This window comes from Nothobranchius furzeri, chromosome 16, assembly GCF_043380555.1.
Source record: "Nothobranchius furzeri strain GRZ-AD chromosome 16, NfurGRZ-RIMD1, whole genome shotgun sequence".
Classification (NCBI taxonomy): domain Eukaryota; kingdom Metazoa; phylum Chordata; class Actinopteri; order Cyprinodontiformes; family Nothobranchiidae; genus Nothobranchius; species Nothobranchius furzeri.
The window spans coordinates 46,195,957-46,220,178 of NC_091756.1; the positions used below are offsets into that span (position 1 = coordinate 46,195,957).

The 24,222-nt window shown below is 40.9% G+C and overlaps 1 protein-coding gene across 6 annotated transcripts in view; it reads left to right on the forward strand.

Annotated features, from left to right (window-relative positions):
• Positions 1-2,081: 2,081 nt before the first annotated feature.
• The window catches only part of sdk2b (sidekick cell adhesion molecule 2b), a 434,582-nt gene continuing 412,441 nt past the window's right edge, over positions 2,082-24,222 (forward strand). For 2 of the 6 annotated variants that reach the window (XM_015962803.3, XM_015962806.3), the window contains exon 1: positions 2,082-4,382. In XM_015962803.3, coding sequence (XP_015818289.3) covers positions 4,244-4,382 — 139 coding nt within the window. In that variant the 5' untranslated portion in view covers positions 2,082-4,243. The remainder of the gene's footprint in view (positions 4,383-24,222) is intronic. The other 4 variants (XM_015962805.3, XM_015962809.3, XM_015962807.3 and 1 more) reach the window with 3 other exon arrangements.

Genomic DNA, 24,222 nt, shown 5'->3' on the forward strand with positions numbered 1-24,222 from the left:
CCTGGGTCTTCCTTTAGGTCTTCTCCCAGTTGGATATGCCCGGAAAACCTCACCAGGGAGGCATCCAGGAAGCAACCCAACTACATGCCCGAGCCACCTCAGCTGGCTCCTCTCGATGTGGAGGAGCAGCGGGTCTACTTCAAGCCCCTCTCAGGTGACTGAGCTTCTCACCCTATCTCTAGGGGAGAGCCTAGACACCTTTCAGAGAAAAATAATTTGGCCGCTTGTATCCACAATCTCATTTTTGTCACTACCCAAAGCTTGTGACTGTAGGTGAGGGAAGGAATGTAGATCGACTGGTAAATCGAGAGCTTGCCTTCTGGCTCAGCTCTCTCTTCACCACAACAGATTGGTACAACGCAACACTAATCTGCCTATCTATTGATAGCCACACACTCGCTCATTGATCATTTAAAGTTGCCAATCAACCTAAAATGCATGTTGTTTGTTTTGTGGGAAGTAACTGGAATACCTGGAGAAGATCCACGCATGCGTGGGGAAAACAGGCTAACTCCATACAGAAAGGCCACAGCCAGGTTTGTGACCTTCTGACTGCAAGGCAACACTGTTTTGCAGCCGCCTCTGGATCAGAGAGAAGTAAACCTTTCTATTGCTGCCTTCCAGCTGTTCATTTGACATTTACAGTTTGGTAAACCACAGCACTGAGGAACCAAAGAATTTTGTTAATTTCAAACTTTTAATTGATCTGAATATGATTTAGGTTGGTACATATGATTTGTTTGGAGGGTCCGGCGGCACCAGAGTAGATCTGTGGCTATAGCTCATGACTCAGTAATTATGTCACTTCAGTGTATGTCAAAATTGAAAATAAATGACACTGTGAGCACAACACGATGCATGTTTATAAAGATAGTTATATATATATATATATATATAAAATATTCCATGGTTGATATGGTTGACAATGTGCGGAGTTTAGAGAAGGTTGCATTTGTAACAATTTTGGCAGTGACTTGGTGAAGGTGTAGTGCCTCCTATGAGGCAGCAGGACCATTGGTTATCTCTGATGATGCTCCTTCCCATATTAAAGGAGAAACATTATGCCGTTTTTATAAAGCTGTCACGGTTGGGCTTCTGTTTTTGAAGTTCTTTGCACAAAATCTCTCTCACATAAAGCGTTTTTATACTTAACATATTCAGTACCTTCCAGAATCAGCCGTTTCAGGCCTGTCCTTTTAAGAGAGAGAAGCAGAACACTTGATGCATCTAGTGGTGCCATCTAACATCAGCATAGTGATGTGTGTGGTGGAAAGAGACCTAAAAACCTCAGCATCTTTCCAAAGGTCAGTGAGAAGTACTCCCACTGGTCAATCTCCTTCTTGAAGCTCTGACCTCCATTTTTTCCCCATCAGAGCACTCGATGTACAATTTCTCATTTATTATTTCAGCTTTTCAGGCCACTGGAGTACTTACAGACCCGTGTGTACTTATAATCTTACCTTATCTGAAGTAAAACCCTCTGGAACCACTGAGCTACTGATCAGACCATCGGCCTGAGAACATCTCTGATGATTTAAAACTCTGCAGCTTTTCAGTGATCAAAGATGCCTCTCCACCTCCTAGTTCTTCCTACAGTATGCTGCTCTCCTTAAGGCCTCCAAACATAGAGGGGGGAGTTTGTAGCTTCCAGCATGTCTTTGACTTTTTTATAGAAATAAAATGAGAGCAACATTCTGCTGTCAGCACTTGACTTCACTGCTGAAAAGAAGACTTTTGTTAGAAATATGAATCTACACAGTTTTAGCTTCAGGGGAAAGCTACAGTCGTCCACAGCCCCACCTTTTTTAATTTTTTTTATAAATCTAATCTATTCAATCGGTAAATTGGGATTTAACTATCAATTTCTGCTTTCAACTGGTCAATTTCTGTCATTTAAAACAGCTAAAATATGACAAATTAACTATAATTTTACATTTAATTACCCAGTCTCCTAGGAAATGTAAAGAAAACATTAAAATGTTTAAAATCTATGGCATGCATAAAATGAAAAACCCAAGGTTACTAAGCCAGAACAAGTATGCATACAAAAAGAAAAAGTGAGCATGCATTCACTCAGACACATTCAGATTCCTGTGCCTTTATTTCTCACTTTATAGTCCCAAAAATGGCAGCTAATATTGTGATTTAATATGTTAATGAAGAATACCTGGGGCAAAACGTAGTGAAATCTGAACTAATAGCAACTGCATGGATTTAAATCATCATTACCAGTCACGTTGTTAATTTTAGGGCAGCATTAACCCTTTGGTGCATAATGGTCACTACAGTAGACAGGTACTCAAAATTGTTATTTATTTGTTTTTGCTATTAAGCACAGCTGTTGAAGATTTTATTGCATTTGAGCCCCTCCGTTTGGACTTCAGTGAGTGAAGCCAACATATTTCATGTTCAGAATGCACGCTGTCCACTGAAGTGGACATGTAATAAATTATTTGTAAATTAACAAAATGTTACAAAACATATTTGTTGAAATTTGTTTCATTCACACCTAAAGATGAATAAAAAAATTTGTTTAAAAAATCATGGTTGAAGATTTCATAATTCATGCATCAGAGGGTTAAAAAGCTTGTGAGGTGAACAGAGCAAGCAGTGAGCAGCTTTAGCACCTGTGATCACAGCTAGCCAGTACTCAACAACACCAGGAGCTAACACCTGGTGGTGTTAGCATCTGCAGAAAAACAACACCATCGTGTGCAGAAAGCTGTGGCTCCTAATCCTGCATCTAAGGATTTTCTAAATGACTTTCTTGCTGAGTTCAGTTGCCGTGAGTACTCTGGAAAATCAGAACAGGGGCCCCTGAGCAGCCTTGGGGGTGGCAGGTGAGACTCTCCATCTCTGTGATGTTAACTTGTTTATTGTCAACATTTGTGCAAGGTTTCACTTTTTCCAGAGAGGATTTTGAAAAGCCAAACTGAGTTTACATATCCTGCTGTGGGAAACAAAACCCATTATGGTGCATTATTATGCTGCTGCCCCGTGGCTCCTGCGGCCGCCATCCGCTGAAACATCTCAAACATTAAGCACTCCTGCTTTCTTCTGCTTCACTGTCATTTTCAGGAGGGGAACATTTGCTCAGCCTCTTATATCCCCCTCTCTACATTACTGGTACCGTCATTCTGGAAACGACATTTGCTCTGTCCTCTCCTCACACCCTCCCCTCCCTGCAGGCACACTCTTCTGCAAACTTATATCCTTTTCCTTGATGAGAAAACATGCAGTTCTTTGGCTCTCTCTATATGTCATGCATTTCATATATGGTGGTGAATTACAGCACATTCCTTGGCCTGAGCTATAAAAGGAGAAGGGAACATTACAGCCAGCCAGAATAATTTCATTAATATATGCAGCATGATTCCTAAATCTTCACCACCTCTTATCTTCTTAGAGTAACACAAACACAAGCATGTGATGGTTCCATCCTTCTGTGGACAAAAAGAACCCCTGGAAGCGTTCAGCTGGGCTCAGACGTAAAAGAGGGGGTGCGTTTTTGCACTTGGCCGCGTGGTGGCAACCTGCGCTGCCCCGCCGCCTCACCAGACCCAAACGTTACCTCACGAAGAACCCGGGACTCGCTCTCATCAGCCGCCACCGGTAGCAGCACCGGGCTCCCCCAGAGCGCTGCTGTGACTGCGCGGAACTTTCTTTCTCATCATCCGCACACCGAGCTGCTGAACTTCTCCTCGTCGCTCCTGTCAAACTGAATCTCCGACCTTGACAGCGCACCGTGGAGAGGAACTTTACAAGAAGGAGGGGTGGGTTGTGTGTGCGCTCTGGATTCTGACGCTCCTGTTCAGAAGAAGGAACACGGGTTGAGGAAAAGTCTGTTTAACTGAAAGCAGCTGAAGTTTGAAGTGAGGACAAGTCGCAGACAGCAGCATTTTGGCGAGACTTGGATGGGAATGAAAGTGTGAGGTTCGTGTGTCCTTACAGGTGTTGCGGGACGCTGCGTTTGGACTTAAGCTGGTTTCAGCTGACTTCATCACACCAACCCAGGTGCGCGCTGCTGCTGCTTGGCTTCAGGAGGAAATACTATTTAATCACAACCGAGCTTGTGGAACTTAACACTCCTCAATATTTACACCCTGCTTGGTGAATTGCACTGAAAGTGTTCGGTTTCAGGCGCTCAGCCCAGCGCGCTCTGCTGGACTCAGGTTCGTGGACAGAGACAACCCCACAGCAGGCGGACAGCAGACGGACCTCATCGGCACTCCAGCATCAAAGCATGCCACAAGCTCACCGGGCACTTGTTGTCCAGTCCGCCCGGACTGGAGCAATGTGTGAACTCTCCTGGAGCGGATCAATGTGGCGCGCCACATGGATTTTATTTTTGTCCTTTCTTATCCAGTCCACGCAAGCTCAAGGTAAGGAACTGGGTACCAGCTCGAGCTCGGCTCGGTGCAGAGCTATTTGGTGTCTGCGCGGTTCCGGTTGGATGTTTGTGTGAAAGCTTCTCCGCTGCAGAGGCAGGATGCTTTTATTTATCTCTGCCTCTCCGCACACGCACGCAGCAATTGTCTTTTTTCAGGACACACACACACACACACATGCGCGCGCGCTCACGCACACAAACGCCACCTCATCCTCACATTCATTGAACCAACTCATGTTCAAAGTCCACCCACAGCCGAAGTTTAACTTTATTATCAGTCTTTTTCTTCTGTTTTCTGGTGTTTTAGATGTTGGAACAGCTGTAATGAGTTCTAACAACACGTGCCATTCAAAGCCAAGCTGTTAGAATGTTAAGCTGATTAATAAGTGGTAATTCATTAATTAATCAACCAGCCCTCTCTCCTCCGGGATCTGAAGTTTGCGCAGCAGAAGCAGCGCAGCGGATAAACAGATCTGCTCCGCATTGATATGCAACGATAAGCTCTTCCACATGCACGCATGTATTAAACACTTTACCAGGGGTTTTCTTTTCTTCTAAAAATGGTGCAGCCTGAGCTGCGCAGAGGATTAGAAAACGACAAAAGGGAACTGTTTACAAAGATATTTGATATTTTTATTCTGATGGTTTGATGATTATCATTGCAACGCATCTCATATTGTTGTAACATACCTGGGAATACACAGCCAAGTCTGCTGCAACCTTTTCATCATTGATCACTAGTTCCTTTGCTTCATTTGTCAGATTTGTAAATGGTACAGTCTAAATTTGCAAGAGAAAACCAATATGTACTTTTGAGACTGATGTAAATTTGAGACACTGTGTACTTGTTATTTACTTTGGTGCAAACATCCATGTGTTTGGAACAGAATCAGGGCTGGAGTTAGCATTTTGGGGTCTTTGTGGTCTCTCCAGTGAAAGGCATGGCGTGGAAAACTCATTCAGGCATGCCCAAAGGATGTTTGTACAGCCATTTTCACCATTTGGAGGCTGTGTACTTGGGTGACACTGACTTGAGGAATAAACAAAAAAAAAAAATACTTTTTCTCTGCCTCAGGATCACCTTTCAGTTATGGGATTCGGGTCTTGCTGCCAGTGTAAAGAGGAAGTGTTCCCTCTCAATAGTCAGTGCACTAAGTGAGGCTCACTCAGTAATACAATGTAGAAAAGATGAGGGAGAAAAAAAAGAAAACCTTGGAAGATATCCATCATTCATGAAGCCAAATCCTAGTCTCTGACATTTACAGGAGACTGATAACTGGTGAGTCCCAGGGATTAAAAGCTCTGACATTATTGTTTTCTCTCCCTCCATAACTGTATCTCTTCTCACAGCGCAGGTCTTCTGCTCTTACCTTCTGCATTTAACCAAGCAAGTTCAGTCAGAACGCATCAAGTGCAGACGTGGCCTGGGGAGAATGCTCTGCTTGTGTTTTTGTGGATGTGCATGAAGCAACATCTATAACATCCACACACGTTAGCGAGGACGCGCCACTGATCATTCTCACTCTCCGTCTGCTCAGTCCATCCAGCCGCAGTCCTCAGATTCCATTACAGAGGCGCTCCTGGGTCAGAAAATGTAGGATTTAATTGGACTCTCTTCAGACCGTTCAGAGTGCAGCTCGTTGAAAGTGACCCCAGTGTGGGCTGCTCTCTTTCCCACTATGATTAAAGAATATGATGAGGCGAGAAGCATGCCTCTGGATGGACATGTCAGCTGCAGCTCGCCACATTTTAATGACCCGTCTGCTGAAACAGCTTTTTAACAACAGGAGAATGGCCTTCATCGCACCAAAAGGCTATGAAGTTCTGCTTTAGGGCTTGCTGATCAGATAGAGGTGATCTTAGTTGCCCTAATGTTGTATCTTGTCATTCATCCTGATTGTGCACAGCAAGGGAAGAGAAAAAGTCTCTGAGCACCTGTCTGGTTGCTAGAAAATGTATATTTGAACTGTCAGTGGTGTTGATATAAAAAAGTATTTGTGTTGAATGCATCAGTTGGGTTGCTGACACGTATGCTCACCCTTTACTTTTTCCTCAAATGTTTATCTTCCTAAGCCACTTAAAATATTTAGTTTTGAAGTGACAATTATAAAAGCTGTCTGGTGTGTCTCAATGTTCACTCTGTTCATTTACTGAGGTTATGCCAAACAATGCTGGGCTCGCCCGCTGGTTGTGTCATTTCTTACAAATCTATTTTGAAGCTTGGAGCAGCAGGGGAGGACTCTATTGGAATATCAAGTTTGGCACATTCTGCATCATTCAGTGTTTGTTGTTTAGCAGAACTGGAAACGGCTCAGCTTTAGCTTGATGCAGTGGCAGTTTTTCACATGAGCAATATGGCTCATGACCCACGGCGGCGTCTCATCGGGGTGGTGCAACCAATCAAATAATAAAAAAAAAATCCCTTCATTGGTTCTCAGAGTTTTTCATTACTTTTTTCATGTCCAGTCAACCTAGAGAGTGGGCGCTTCCTTGCATTGTGTGGGCATCTCTGCTTGCTGCTGAGAAGAGAGACAGGAACGTAAGGTGGGAGTAATGTCATTTCTCTAGTCCCACAAGTTGATACGATGTCTCACATTTAGACTTTATGCTCTGTCAACGTTGCTCTAAAGAAGATCCCAAACACTTGGCTTTGTCAGAACTCCTTCTTTGATGTCAGGAAACTGTGAGACTCAAAAAAAGCACGTACTGTACTGTTTGATGGTGTTACATGTGTTACATTGTGGCATGTGCTATTATCAGAAGACCGCTTCCATGGCTGGGTCACTTCTGGAAGGGGCAGTGCCCAGGTTGGTCATAACTCAGCTAATCAATGTTATTTACATGAAGAGAAGTTTATTTTCTAAATGTGTTGTCTGGGTGCCTGAGCTCGATTAGGAGTTGTCCTGTTTGGTGTGACCAGCCGGACTAAGGTGTTTACATGCATTCAAATAGAACGACTTCAGTTGCAATAATTCGGTTTTCTGATGCTTCATGTAAACGTACTGAGAAACAGCCTGGATGAGCAGGTCCAGCTCTTTATGCAGCAGGTTAAAAGTGAAACTCAGAATAGATGCTGCTTTGTGTTCAGTTGCAAGGAATTGTACCATCATGCTGAAAGAAATTATTGGAAGTAGGGCTGGGCGATATGGCAAAAATAGAATATCACGATTTTTCCAATATTTTGTCACGATTTCGATTTTATCATGATTTTTTATCCATGAATAGCATAACTTCAATTGCATATTAAAGAAGAGAAACATTGAATAAATAAACATTTATTCATATTAGGGATAATCAGCACAGTGCTAACACACTTATATTTTAAACTCACACCAGAGATGATAAAAGCCCTGAGAGAAACAATTACAAAAATCAGTTTTTCTCTTTTTTCATGTTACTTAACATAAATTAAAATTGTAAACATATTTAAAGTGCAAACATGTCAGTTGCAAACGTATTGTGCAAACATTAACTTGTTCAAAATACTATGTAGCTCCCAGTTGCTCATGTAGTGGATAGTTAAGCTCAAATACGGCTCTGATGTGCGGCTGGACCAGAGATCGCTTGTGGTAGCAAATAACTGCGCATTCTGAATATTTTCTGCAACAAGTCTCTAAATAAAGTAAAATTTTCCACTGCAGAGTGGAGACAACCCATAGAAGCACTGATTTGATCTCATTTCAGAGAAAAATAGAACAGGTTAGGTGCACCTAATAAATAAAATTACTAACAAACTCAGGAATCTTTCTTTGCTTCACTGTTCTGGTGCTGAGAATATCACTAATGTGGATCAAAGGAGATACACAGATGAATGCACCTCTTATCATTTGGAGACTACATTTACTGCAGCTGGCAGAGGCAGAGATTGTTTCTATTGATATACGGAGTTTACAGAATCATTTTAAATGTTAATAGGGGATGACTGCAGGAGGGAGAGGTAAATTACAGGGGGTCACCAGCAAAAACAAGAAACTACGAGTCTGATGAAACCCGCTGGTTTTCCATCAGGCAGTCACGGGGCGGCTCCAACGACCCAGTGACCGAGCTCAGTCCGGTACCGACACCGGCTCGGCAGAGGGTGAATGAGCAGAGGTGACGTCGTGCTCTGCTTAAGAAGCGGTGTTATTTTCCTGCTTCAGAAGAAGCGTCCAACGTGTTTTTACGCTTTCTCCGAGACATGTCACGTCACTAAGTTGTTAGCGCCGCGCGCTAAGGAAACCCTGCGTTCCTCTTCGGAACGAAAACCTCGTTGTCGCTCAGCCGCGGCGAAGCCATGTTTGTTCACACACAAATGAAAACAAGCGGGGCACTAATATATTACTATGACTCACTCTGATTGGTTAAGGGTCAAACAAAGGCGTGTCATTCGCCTGAGGTAAGTTCCATTTTCATTCAGAGGCAGAAATTCAACAGCAGAGCTGTGAATCGTGAGAAAACGGTCTCTCAAAAATGACAGACCGTCAGATGTGTGGATCGTAAAACGGTCTAAAATCGTCATATCGCCCAGCCCTAATTGGAAGCATAAAGTTCAAGTAGAAAGTTTAAAGCAAATACCTACGGTGAGATAGCATCTGTGATGAGCATACAATGTAATAGGGTGAGTCTCGTGTTATAGATCTTATGGTGCCTTTTTAGTGTTGTTGCCTGTTGGCAGACTGTGTGGACATTGTTAAATCAATGGACTTCAGATGCGCAAAACTGGGCACCCGGACTACCATTCATTCTAGACCAGGGCTATTCAATTCTGGGCCTCGAAGGCCAGAATCCAGCATGTTTTGGTTTTAACCTGCTTCAACACACCTGATTTCAATCAGCAGTTGATTACCAGTCTTCTGCAGAGCCTGATGAGCTGCTACACAAGTGATTTAACCACTGAATCCAGTGTGTTGGAGCAGAGAAACCACTAAAACGTGCTGGATACCAGCCTTCAAGGCCTGGAATTGAGTAGCCTAAAGCCTGATTTATGCTTCTCCGTCTGCGTCAGTGCGGAGACACGCAACGCCATTATCCGTCCTTGCGTAGGGCTCCGGCAGGCACGCAAGTACGTACGGAGTCGAGCCCACTTTTTTAAACATCCGTCGAACGAGACGGATTACGCAAGCTTGTGATTGGTCAGGACGCCGCTGTTGTTTACAGCGCCGCCATTGCAAAGAGAGCAGAGTTTAACTAGCGGCAGACTCGGAGAAGCTTGAAGTATACCTCGTGACAAAACTCTAAAAATATGAACGTTTCATCCTCCCGTGACTGGAGGAGTGAAAAGATGTGCAGCAAGCGTTTTATTTGTGGACGGAAATGACAGGAAACGTGGGTTTAGAGGTGGGGAGCGCATGAAGCGGTGGGAGAATGAGAGACAAATATGTCCGTGTTAAAAGTCTCTTATATACACAAAAAACACAACATAAACACATAGGGCTGCAACAAACGATTATTTGGATAATCGATTAATCGGATGGGGTCTCGACACGATTAATCGATTAATCGGATTACATGGGGAAATTTTTAAAAACTGCTAGGGAAACGTTATTTCTCTCCTTCCTTCACTTTATTTAACACAACATTATTAGAAAACAGTTCAATGGCAGAAAAACAACATGCCATCACCTAAATTGTCTTATAAGGTGTATAGACAGAGACCCTAAGCTACATCTATCTGTGACCTAAAATGCTTGGTCCAAGTTAAACAGCTTAAGGGCAATTCTCATCTGTTTTGTTTGATCTCATCTGTTGACATTTATTTTAAATGTAATTAAACATAGGCTGTGAATTAATCAAAATTGATCACTATTTCCAAAACTGACTGAAAAAATACCAAATAAAACAAAAGTAAATGAATGCCATCCTCCTTGCGATGATGCCCTGGGCAACTGCCATAAAGTCACATCAAGAAATGCTGCTGATCATTCCAATGATCCCAAATAGACTCACATTAGGCCACATGAAAGCAACTGAACCCAAAAATATATTAACCAGTATATAACTGCACTCTCACACAACACGCCTGCAGCAACAGTTAGGACTCCTCCCTCCCTTTTAAAAGCGTTTTTGCTTCTGAGGACATTGTGGTTGTAAAACCACATGCTAGTCTGGCCCCGGTGTGATCAACCAGTTTCTGCGGGAATGTGACGGCGGAACCAGGGCCAGATTAACACTTTGTTGTACCCTGGGCAACAATATTCAAGGGCTCCATCATCACGACCCAAGGATCACCATAATGTGGTCACATACAGAATATTTTACTGTAATATGCAGTAAATATACTCAATACTTGAATGCCTGACAACACGTAACCCGCCCAAAGTAACCTTTGACCCACCTCGTGTGGACTGACCAATGAGGAGAGGGTCTTAACTTGAGGCCCTCTCTTCATTGGTCAGTCTGCATGAGACTGACTCTCAACTGACGTTCAGTCGTAGGCAGCGAAGCGTCTCTGTGCAGCGCAAAAGCCCGGGTGGACAGTTTGTTTAATGTAGGGTGACCATATTTCCATTTCCAAACAAGAGGACAGGGATCTGTGCCTATGACGTCACACTATGGCAACGCCACACAAACCATGTTGGGACCCATTTTTTGTAAGAACTAAATTAATATCAGATTCTGCCAATTAAAGGGCTCTAAAACAATTCATATGTAAATATTTTGCATATTTAATGCAAAATCTAATTTTTCTGCTTTAGTGCTGCAACAAGGTTTTATTAATAATAAATTATAATACCTTTTGTTTTACTACAGCATCGGTAAGCTTCCTGTGCACAGATTATTAAGGATGCTTGTTTCAGCTGTGAGATTAGACGATAGGATCAATGAAAAAATAAGTTGTCACACACTCCATGGAAACTTTCAGAGAATCCACAAATAGTGGCTTTCAAATGGTTTTGTTACTTTTTGCAAGTTTATAAAAGAAGCAGATGAGACAGCATGTCTGATAATTTAGTTTTTCATCTGATAATATTAGAACATGTCAGTAATGTCTGAGGGGCTTTTATAAACACCATATAACTAACACTACTGGAGAGGGCATGAATTACACAGAGGCTTCTGGGGAGCCCAGTTATTGGGGGGGGGGGGGGGGGGGGGGGGGGGGGGGGGCATTTTGCCTTGGCCCCCAAAATGTCTTGAAACGGCCCTGGGTGTGTGACTGAGTTTTGAAGGTGATCTGAATTGTATCAGATGTATAAATATTACATGTGTATAACTTATTGTTTTTTACTGGTAAAAACGTGTAGTGGAGATAAATCTGCCTACATTTTACTTTTCAACACTTTGTTTTGTTTTCTTGTTTTTATTGAACTATTTTCCTGTCCTGTCTGTCTCTCATCTTCCTGCATCTCCTCTTAATTCTCCAGAAAAACTGCTGCCTGGATTCTTACCTTTTCACCTCATCAGTTACTTTTGAGCAGATCAAAGGGATCTCCTGACCATAAAGCGGAGAGCGCGTTTTCGATGCTGCGTCAGTGAGGTGAAATCACCGCAGCACAGGTGATGAGCTCCGCAGTAGCGCGCTTCAGGCACAAATAAGACAGAAAATAGAGAACATGTGCGGACATGAACGATCGTGTGCTAATTATAGTTTTTTGGTTGCGCCACTTTGAGAATGGACCGTGCGCTGGAAGCAGCTGCCTGGATCGCTGTGCAACAATGCGGAACCGGTTCGCAGCAGCGCAAGTCTGCCGGCTCTCCCTCGCGCTGATCTGCCGCTACCGGCTCTCCCTCACGCTGATCTGCGGCTCTCTCTTGCGCTGATCTGCCGGCTCTCCCTCGCGCTGATCTGCGGCTCTCCCTCCCACTGATCTGCGGCTCTCCCTCGCGCTGATCTGCCGGCTCTCCCTCGCGCTGATCTGACTTGCTCTGGTCTGCGCGCAACGGCGGGCGGGAAGGGGGTGGGGGGGTGGGGGGGGGTGCTTTTGGAAGAGTTGTGCGACACAACGAATCGATGACACAATTCGTTGCCAACGCTTTTAGTAATCGATTTTCATCGAATTTATCGATTCGTTGTTGCAGCCCTATAAACACACGATCTTGGACCGATACATGACAGGATACCACAGAACAGCGCTACGCCCTCTGTTGTCCTGCCGGGCAATTGCTTTGCAACACTCTCCAGGAGACGGAGAAGTATGAGAGCAACACGCTTCCGTCAATCCGTGCATGTCTGTCCCTTGCGGAGCTGACGGAGAAGCATAAACCAGGCTTTACTCTAGAGCTACCTTTGTCTTGACAAAAGCTGTATGACTTTTATTTGTCAGAGGGATGACACTCAGATCAATTTCTTCATATGGTATGTGGATAGTGTGTGCATGCATGCATGTCTGTGTGTGTGTGTGTGTGTGTGTGGGGGGGGGGGGGGGCGATGCCAAAGAGGTTGAGATGAGTGGTCTGTTCTTAGCTGTTTTCTGTTTTAAATAAGACCTTGACAAAAATAGAAGTCAAGGAAGCCATCTCACTTTTGAATCTGTTAGAAGATTGGTTGGAGAATGTATGAGTGGAATGAAATTTGTGCAGTTTAGGAGAACCCTTTGACTGGTTCAGAAAAATGTTAAATTGGATGCATTCTTATCTCAAGCAGGAAAATAGGACATAAAATCATAGACGTGCCATTGAAAAAAACCAGTGTGTCTCTGACTTTCTGACGTTAAGGCTGAACCTGCTGTTGCAGACCACTGAAGTGGTGCGACTTGATTGGTTTTGTGTGCTTTGGAATCAGAATATATTGAGCTGATTACTGATTCGTGTTTAGATGATGCAAAGCTCTTAATAAAAATGATTTAAAAAGGTATTTGCTAAAATGCTAACTGGCTTTGGTCAACACAAAAGCCACTTAATATAGTCAGTTTTAGCCAAAGTAAAGTAATGCAAACCTCACAACAGGACTGACTGAGATGTGGGAATGAATGATATGTCAAGACCAAAGAACTGAGGATGTCGCTAGACTACAAATGGTCTGATTTGTCACTCATCCTAATTGACAGACTGGGGATCTTTTTCCTTGTAACAGCTGTGCTCTGAGAAATGATTTTTTTTAAAGGAGGGTGGGGGGGGGGGGGGGGGGGGGGATTTGAGGCTGTCCTAGATCTTTGCAGCCAGCACTTTGGCAAAAGGTCACTATGCTTTGTTTTTAGTATTCAGGGCAGACAGAGAAATTTGTGGTCAAAGTCCAGCAATAGATTTCTCAGAGGGACGTCTAGAGTTCCACAGCACTCTGCTCAATAGAACCAAATTTTCAACCAAGGTCTCTAGTAGTGACAAATCCAAGAACTTCTTTTTTGTCTTTGGGAAGCAATTCTGAAGCATTTTAAATTTTGACTGTTTTATTGATTCAGGTTTCCAATAAGAGCAAGTGAATGAGGTTAGAAGTGTTTTCAAGTGGGACTTTGCAAGTGTTACTACATTCCCTTCCTGACTGGTCAAATATGAAGTAACAAAATGAAGCTTGTCCGTTTGATGGTTGGGTAAATCAGTCAGTCACAAAAAGTTACATAAACAAGGGTAAGCATTAAAAAAAAATAATTTAAAGTAAAAAAAATATATAGATCAGTCAAAGCCAGAAGTGTCACTTGACAAGAGTGTTGTGTGACAAGAGGGGGGAAAGACAAAAACTGAGAAGGTGTTGACACATTGACAGATCTTTAGTGACATAATTTTCCAGATATAAAAATACACACGTGCATGACCTGACACATTCCCTAGGTTTGCATTTTAATCATTCTGCTAGTGTCAGTTTGCTACTTGGTTTGGTTTTGGCCAGAGGCAGAGCCTGGGGATGAAAGAAAATGAAGACCACACTCATGGACTCTTCACCTGCTCATAGGTAAACACAGCTCATTACTATCTCCACTCTCTTGGGGCAGCAGTTGCCTCATGATCGGAGGGTCATGGGATCGATTCCAGCTCCCGCCAGGGGTATTCTGCTGATGTGTCCTTGGGCAAGACACTTCACCCAATTTGCCTGTGTTGGTGGTGGTCAGAGGGGCCGACGGCACTAAATGGCAGCCTCGCCTCTGTCAGACTGCCCCAGGGCGGCTGTGGCTACAAAGTAGCTTACCATCACTAGCAGTGTGTGAATGTGAGAGTGCATGAAAGCACCTTTGAGTGTCCTAAACAAGCGCTGTATAATTTTGATGTGTTATTATTATTATTATAGCCTTTGAATTTAGAATTTTAGACCCACAGTCAGCCTCTGCCACGTATTACCATGATCTACTTTTAACAGCAGGAATAAATGATCTTACCTGTATAGGGATGCATGTTTTCCAAAATTTCTTTAACCGGCTATTGACGCCCCTTAACGGTTAATAGCGGGTTAATTGGAACAACCCCCCCACCCAACGCACATAAACATTTGCCCCTGCTCTTTAAAAAAATCTTTTTTTTTCTGTCTACACTTTTGTTATATAATTCTGATGCACAACTTAAGTCCCACACGTGTTACGTTTATGAGCAAAAAGTAAAGAGAGTGGGTTTATAGCTGGAATGTCCGCTAGACTGAGAACTTGCTGCGCAGTGTACGGTCTGGCATCAAGCACACAGTGCTGCTTGCAATTGCGTGCTTATGCATGTTCTGGAGGCCACGGTTTAAAAAAAAACACACTTGTTTCCTTACATTGAACTAAATCATTACAATGACATTTCTTTATTTTACTAGACAAATTAGGAGTCAAACGCAAGCAGAAGGTGTCATGGCATGTCGTATATATTTACACACACACACACACACACACACACACACACACACACACACACACACACATATATATATGTATATATATATATATATATATATATATATATATACATATATACATATATAATAATTTTGCTCTAGTGTCTTTTAGAAGAACTAAACTACTGGATGGATTTTAATTCTGTTACAACACAGAAACTAGTAATTGTATGTATATCTACCAATTGACCTTTAGCATGGACTCCATTCAATATGGCTGCCACAGCTAAGTCAAATTAGCAAACACATAAATGACTTGTGATTTAGTGCAAAGAATTTCATGAACATGTTTTATATGGACTAAAAGCTTTTTACAATCTTAAATAAAAGTTTTATTATGTCCCATTTAAAACTAAATTACCTTCTACCTTTTATAGAACACCAGGCTCTAAAATTGAATGTTTTAGAGAAAGGTGTGAAAATCTTATAGATGGATTAAACGACAAGAAAACCTGGTTAATATGTGGAGATTTCAATATTGATTTACTTAACCAAGAAAACCACAAAATCACTACAGATTTTGTAGATGGAATTTCCAGTAGGAGTTTATATCCTGTGATTACTAAGCCAACCAGAGTTACCAGTACCTGTGCTACACTAATTGACAATATTTATACAAATGAAATACATAAGGCAGCTAATAGTGGTCTTGTAATAAGTGATATAAGCAATCACCTACCATCCATCCATCTTCTGAACCCGCTTTGTCCAAGTAGGGTCGCGCGGGTGGGGGTGGGGGTGGGGGGGTGGGGGGGGGTCTAGTGCCTATCTCCAGCAGTCAACGGGCAATTAGGCGGGGTACACCCTAGACAGAGAGCCAGTCCATCGCAGGGCAACACAGAGACACACAGGACAAACAACCATGCACACACACACTCACACCTCAGGACAATTTAGACAGAACAATCAACCTAACAGTCATGTTTTTGGACGGTGGGAGGAAGCCGGAGTACCCGGAGAGAACCCACACATGCACAGGGAGAACATGCAAACTCCATTCAGACAGATCCCAGGCTGGTAATCGAACCCAGGACCTCCTCATTGCCAGGCAACAGCTCTAACCACTGCGCCACTGGCGATCACCTGCCAATATTCATAGTACATCATAGTCAAATAAAAAAATAACCAACGAAGTTGAACAGATAAAGCATATTTGAATAAGGTCAGAGGAAGCAATAACAAAATTTTGTAATGACCTGTTAAAGGAAAACTGGAGTGGGGTTTATGTTAAGGATGTGAACATAGCATATGATATATTTTTAAAAACATGATAAGAATTGCCCAATACTGACATGTAATATAAGAAAAATGTTGATGTAAAACCTTGGTTAACTAAGGGACTACTAAAATCCTGTAGGAAAAAAATATATAGAGAGATTTCATCAGACTTTGATCTAAAAGCACAGAAATGAAGTATACGACTTACAAAAATAAATTGACAACAATAATAAGGCAAGCAAAAATGATTATTATAATTTAAGGTTGAAGGAAAGTACAGGTGATATGAAAAGAACATGGAGAATCTTGAATAGCGTTGTACGACCTAGGTCTTTTCACGCCAATTGTCCAGATTACTTTATTAAAGGAGATAACGTTCTGAGGGATAAAAGTGAGGTGGTGAATGAATTCAATTCATTTTTTTGTAAACAAAGGGCCAAGTCTGGCCAAATCTATGGAAACAAATATTAAGGAAGACGTAAAAATTCCAGGAGGGAGTAGAATTCTACAGTCTATATTTTTGGGAGATGTAAGTGAAATTTTGAGTAAAAAAAAGTAAAAATAAAACATCTATTGATTGTCATGGGATTGACATGACTAGTAAAGAAAACAATTGAGTATGTTGTTTAACCTCTTACTTACGTTTGTAATTTGTCTGTTCAGAATGGTATATTTCCAGAAAAAATGAAATCAATGGTTAGTGCTTCCCCAGTTTTCTAAAGTGCTTGAAAAATGGTTCACTCAGAAACTAGACAACTATATTGAAAACAATAAACTGCTGAGTGACAATCAGTATGGATTTCGATTAAATAAATCTGCATCCTTGGCATTACTAGAATTAAATGAAGAAATTACAGCAGCAATAGAAAGGAAGCAATACACAGCAGGTCTGTTTATTGCGTTAAGGAAAGCATTTGATACCATAGACCATAGTTTGTTACTTTCTAAGTTAAAGAATTACGGGATAAGAGGGATAGCTCATGATTGGTTAAGTAGTTATCTGACTAAAAGAAATACATTTGTACAGTTAGAAGATGAAATTTCAGATTCTCAAATTATTACATATGGAGTCCCACAGGGTTCTGTGTTTGGACCTAAGCTCTTTAATTTGTATATTAATGATATTTGTGATGTGTCCAAAATATTACAGTTCATTTTTTTCGCTAATGATACAAATATATTTTGTTCTGGGAATAACTTACAAATTATTTAGGAAAATATGGATTGTGGGATGACTAAACTTAAGAAGTGGTTTATGGACAATAAATTATTTATACAGTGGAATAAAACAAAATTTATGATTTTTGGAAACAGGAAGACTGATGATTCTGTTACATTGTCCATAGATGGCACTTCAGTTGAAAGAGTAAATGAAGTAAGATTTTTAGGGGGTCATCATTTGAACTTAATTGGAAACCCCATATAAAATACATAAAACAAAAACTGTGTGAAAGTATTGGACTTTTAAATAAAGTAAAAAGTATTTTGGAGTCATCAACACTTCATATATTATATTATTCATTTATTGTTCCATACTTGACTTATTGTATAGATGTTTGGGGCAACACATATAAAACAAACACTAATCCTTTGTTTTATTACAGAAGAAAGCTATACGAATTATATATAAAGTAGATGCTAGAGAACATACCAATAGACTTTTTATTGAATCAAAAATTATGAAATTCAGGGATTTGGTTAATTTGAAAACTTTACTAATTATGTTCAGGGCAAAAAAGAGGTTACTGCCAGTGAAGTTACAGAAGGTTTTTGTTTTGATTACAAATGATGGAAAAAATAGAAAGAAGCCTGAGTTTAAAAGAGTTTTTGCACAAACAACATTAAAGCAAATGTGTATTTCAGTATATGGAGTAAAATTATGGAATAATCTGGATCGTGACCTGAAAAAATGTTTAACTACCGATCAATTTAAGAGACTATATAAAGAAAAAAATCATAGAATCCTATGATTGATAAGTAAATATTGAATGAGTTCATTAATAAGTTTTATTGTGATTTTGTTTACAAAGATGAGGAAGTTCTATACTTGGTTTGTATATAAGGCCATTCTGTAAATTATATTGTATGAAGTAGAAAGGGGTAGGTCATACAAGACTCCTTCCTCCCCTTTTTTTTCACTTAGGAGACTGTTGATGATTGTATTTTGCATGAATGATGAATGAAACTGCTAAGTGAGAAAATAAATTAACAATTAACAATTATACCAGCAGCAAAACGCATTCCTTTTAAATACTTTGAGTCCTTTATTTCCCGTATTTGTAATAAGAACATCTGCAGTGAAGTGGGCTTGAAATGCATCGCAGCGCCTGTGCAGCACCTCATCTTCATTATTGAATTCTATGTATGTGATAAAACACTTTTATCTTTGCGTCTTTGAGAAATTCAGCCCCTCATGTCTGGGCCTGCTGTTTTCTCATGTTTGTGTGTGTGAGGCTGGTCCTTTTATTGCAGCTGTGTAAACGCGAGAAGAGATGGGTGGAGGTATAGAGACGTGTGAATACGTGTTGAGCATCTTTGTCTAGAGTTCTATTGAGGTTTGATCTGATTTCAGTGCATCTAAAATGCCGACTTACATTATCCATTTTAGATAATGATCCATTCTGTATTTAAAGGCAAACTTAAAAACATCCCCCTAATGTCCATTATTTGCTCTAGTTTAAAGTACCTGCAGATTCAGACAAACTCGTGTAACGATATGCTAATTAGTGGCATGACGGATTGTGATGCCAAAATATTAGTTAGAGCAGCCTTATGAAAACAGGTGTTAGAGCACATGAACTCTGTGATCCTCTTTTTGACTGCCTTGTGTCTTCTTTATTTGATCAGTGTGACAAAAAAAATCCTTCCTCTAAACCGCGGTGTGTTTGCCAACTGACAACCTTTCAAATGTGTGGTTCTGTGGGTGGACTAATTGTATTGTATTTCATGTTTCACTGGGACCTGAAGCAACATGCCAATGTAACTCCCACCAACTACCAATCAATGCCACATCTCAGTGTCTGCTGAGGTAGTGAGTGGGACACCAACTCTTAATCTATACCCGGCAAGCTAATCATACACCTGACTTAAAGGTATACTTTGACCATTTAGATAAATACTCACAATCATAACTTTAGAATTGACTCTAAACCTTCATCCATTGGCCTCCATCTCCACTAATTAGATGCTGTCAGCTCCAGGTTTCTTCAGTGTCCCACCTATGGAATAATGGCACCTTGTGAGTCAGAGTTTGGACTAAAACATATGAACATATTATGGCCGGAACATGATTGCATTTTTTAACCCTGCATTGGCACAGGCAGCAGGCTGCATCTTTGTTCACATACTTGCTGCTGCACTGCGCATAGTACTGAAGTGTGCCCCTAGGGGGCACAGTAGAGTACTCCTACCAGACAGGGAGCCAGGTTTATGGGGTACAATCAAAACAAACGCATCAATAGAAGAGATCACAAAGTGGTTAATTTTGAGGTCACAACAGAAAAAAAGACAGCTGCGGTATGAAAGACATCCAAACCAGAGATGGAGTCACCATGGTGAGTGTTTCTCGCTCGTTTTGGCAACTCTGCCTACTGGTTACTCGTAAATTGCAGCGTTTGAAAGCGTCGTGTAAATTTCGGGGAACGTGCACAAACAACGCTTCAATTCAAGTCAAGTTATGCGTGGCAGCCATGTTAAACACGTGTATGCGTCATTAACCTGCAACTATATTCCAGGCCTTAGGGGCTACAAAAGTCACTTCATAATTAATCCATCTCTCTGCACTGTTGTTACGTTGCAACTTGTTTGTTGTTGTTGTTTATGTCCTCACTGTCTCTGCATGTTGCACCGTGGGTCCATGAGGATAGATATTTCAATTTGGCTGAATGTCTGTCATAAATACAAAATTTAGACCAAAGCTGACTGAACTACCTCCGTTTAGAGCAAAAGAGTTTTTGTCCTGACGGACTGATTGACTAACAGCTACTCTGATCCCAGACAAGCGTTTGTTGCTGCCCTAGTAAAATGGCTTTTCACCAACGCTCCTCAGTAGTTTAAACAATGTTGTTTTCATACTCTATTTTTTATTTCTTAATAAACAATTGCACCACTGTTTGTTTTATATTGCATGGAAATTTGTATTTTTACAGGTGTGAATATCACCAGCAACACTTTCACTTCACGCAGAAGTCAAGTCTGGTAGGAATGTCATTTCTTGTGAAACAACCATTAACCATAAAATTCATAGCATTCTAAATATTAGAACAAAATCATGTTCCCATTTTCAGATTTGAGTTGCTTTAGGATGGCATCAATAAGAAAATATATTGACAAGCTCAGTACTATGTCATCCCAGTAACTAAGTTTAGAACTTGCATCAAGGGTCCAGTCTGGCAGGAAGGAGAAATGGAAAACTGATGGTCCTGTAAAGATTTATAAAAAAGCTTCAGAAAACTGCAGAGAAATGTAGTGAACAGATGTTGCTCTAAAACTGCAACATTTCTCTTAGGAGTCAAACCCTTATTGAAAATCTAAAAATGTGTTATTCTGATGATCTTTCTACCAAAGCGGATGGCTGTTTTCTGAAAGCATCTTCAATCTACTAAATTTTACACTGACTATTATTTTATTAAAGTGTCTTTTTTTTTATTGCATGTTTTTTTTTTTGGCAGTCATATGTAGAAATTTCTGCCCAAATAGATCCAAGTATTGAGCCCTACATTTAGCTTTTGGGAGCATTTAAGACAGCAGTAACACTCTTTGGTCGTGGCTAATGCTGTTCAGGAAGCAACAGGTAGGATGGTGATTTATTACTTTAAAACAGAATAAAATCACTGAAAACAATCAAAACATATTTTTAGGACCCCAAAAGCTGGAACAAAAAGTACATGTCAATGACCTCCACATAGATTTATTTTCTAGGCTGCATAAATAAGTTAAGCACATTTCCAGTTCACAAATACACTAGTTTAAGATGTTCTGGCTTTTGGGATGGTATTTTACTACTTTAAACTTAAATAATCCCTTGTTTAATCCTTCATTAGAACTGGTCAAGATAAGGTCAGTCTGACATGGAGTGAGATTGCATAACAATGATGCCACCTGCAAATCTCAGCCCCTTGAGCATTTTGCCAGATAACTGTTGGGGTGTAATCATTCCCATTTCACATTTATCTGTTCAGTCTCTGCATTTGCTTTAAAATTCTCTCATTGCCATGCCAGCCACTGTTCATTTTTCTCCCTCAACTCATGGCACATTTTTCCAATTTTGATCCTAAAATTTCAGTCAGTCTTGCTCATTGAAGTGTGGGTTTCGTAACCTCAAAATGACAGTCTGATTGAAAAGGGACAGATTTTGTATTACTCCATTTCATCTGCTTTTTGAGTGCCGGGAAACCCAGACGGTTCGACCAAAGCAAGAACTCAAAAGGTCATGATGGTCGTAAACGGACTGTTTTAAGATCTAGTTATTTTGTCTTTTTCTTGGAACGTGACTCTAAGGATTCTGGTTAGTGACTGACTGTGCTGCCCTATTTGTCTCTGCATGGATATAAATGTGGTCTCTAGGGCTGAGAAGAGAGGTCGACTAGGCCAGCTGGGACGTGTCATTGCACATTCTGCTGCACAAGGGTCAGTACTATTGGAATGACCTGTTGGACTGAAAACAGCCTGGAATCCTTGCAGATCTATAAACAGACTTTTTTTTAAATCTCTCACTGGGCTTCAGTACTGAAAGCTGATTGTTCCACTTTCTATGCCAATTAGGACTTTGAATTGGAATACTCTTCTTTGTCATATTCTTAAATGGCCCCTTTGATCATTTGCTAGGGCATTGCTTTGTTTAGTAGGGCAAGCTGGATTACCTTCTCAGAATTCTTTCCCCCATTAGTGGTTTGTGTTTGTGAGTGCATCTTCTCTTCATGTAGGTTGTTAGAGAAATGTATTTCTAAAGACAAAACTGTGTTTGTGCACATTTATTTACTACCCACTGATGTTTTCTAAGGAGATGTTTACATTTTTGTTGTGCTCGGCTTTTCAGTAAAAGAAATACATTCATATTCCCACAGAGTACATTTTATGAAGCTTCTTCTTAAGAGGCTCGTTGTGAAGTACAATAATGTAATTCTAACATGGACAAGGTGTGCTTCAAAAGTGGATTGACTATTTAAAGAAGGTTGTTCCTTGTTTTTACATCACTATTTAAATCTGGTTTCTGACTGTGTCATGACTATTGGAGACATAATGACAAAAAAAAAGAAAAATTCCACTGAAATCACCCAATTGGTATGTTTCAACAACTGTAGGCATGCCAAAATAACAAATAATAGTGACATTTGGGTTAGTGTTATCAAATTTAGTCACACAGACCTAATTATGTCTTGCAGTCTTTGTTCTCAATTAGTCACTCTCAGAACTAGTCACAGCTTGGTTATATAGGTCAAAAACCCTTCATAAAGTTGTCTTTTACTTTCTACGCAAAAACAAAGTGAAAACGATTCAAGGTGAATTTAAAACTTCTGCAAATTTTGAAAACGATTATCATTCCTGTGACACTACAACTTGTTTCTGTGATTCTTCCATTGAAATTAAAAACCCTTGTGACATCTGGCAAACGACCACATGAATGTCCAATCTGATTCGTCACCAGTAGTTGGTGCTTGGTGGGCTCATGGCCACAGCATACCAAAGCACTTTGGTCACATGTGTACACACATTTTAATGCGTCTATAGCAGGGGTGGTTTATCCTGGTCTTAGATGGCCGGTATCCAGCGTGTTTTAGATGTTTCCCTGCTTGAACACACCTGATTTCAATGAGACAGCATTCTGCAGAGCTTCATGAGCTGCTGATTAGGTGATTCAGCCACTGAATCAAGTATGTTGGTGCAGAGAAACAACTAAAACATGCTGGATACCTGCCCTTCAGGACAAGGATTGAGTATCTCTCCAAAGCTTTTACTCATTATTTGAGTTGGACCAAGAAAGGATGCACTGCTGAGGATTATATCCAGTATCATCATTTTGGACCCAGCAGCGTTTCATTGTAGAAGTGGTCAAATACCATTTTAAAAGACATTCCACACATATTCCTCCACAGTACCACATACCCCTTTTTTTGTGTCACACAGTTATTTTCTCCAAAGAACCCCAAGATAAGTAATGAACGGCAGGATTCTTATGGTAGACTCAATATTTTCCTCCACTTTTAGTGAGGCCATTAAGCATGCTAAAAATGGCAGGTGGAAAGCATCACTCAAGGCTCGTTCACCAACACAATCCCTCATCTAGCTAGATGAAAATTAGCATGAGCTTCAGACTCCAAGTTTAGGTCCTCCACCACCTCCCTTACCCATGGTGGCTAGATGAAAATTAGCATGAGCTTCAGTCTGCATCAAACCTCAGGAGCATTCTTGTATGTTTACAATTGCACTTAAAGTGGCTGCTTATTTTGGAGAAAAGAAACCACTATGTTGCTCCTGTGGGGAGGAGTTTTATGTGTGTGGTGTATGAAAGCATATATAAGTGGTATATAATTGTTGGTGTTTATACAAGCGGTGGTCAGTTTAAGCCTACAGACCAGTAAGCAGTCGTGACGACTGACACGTTGCTTCACGCAGGGTTCCCTCAGAGCAGAGGTTGTTTCCCTGCAGCTCTGAGATCATGAAGGGACATTATATCTAAAATTTCCTGAGCCATTAACTTTGTGGCTAAAAGGAGAATCAGGTTAAGTTTCCCCTATTTTCTGCATAGTTTGCTATCAGTGTCATGATTTCATCTTGAAGAACCTGGATGACAAACAGATCGGTTTAATGGCTTATATCGGAATGGTAGGGACCCTGATCGATTCTGACAATCACGCCATTTTTAACAGACATCTCATCAAAGGCCCATTCCCTTTTT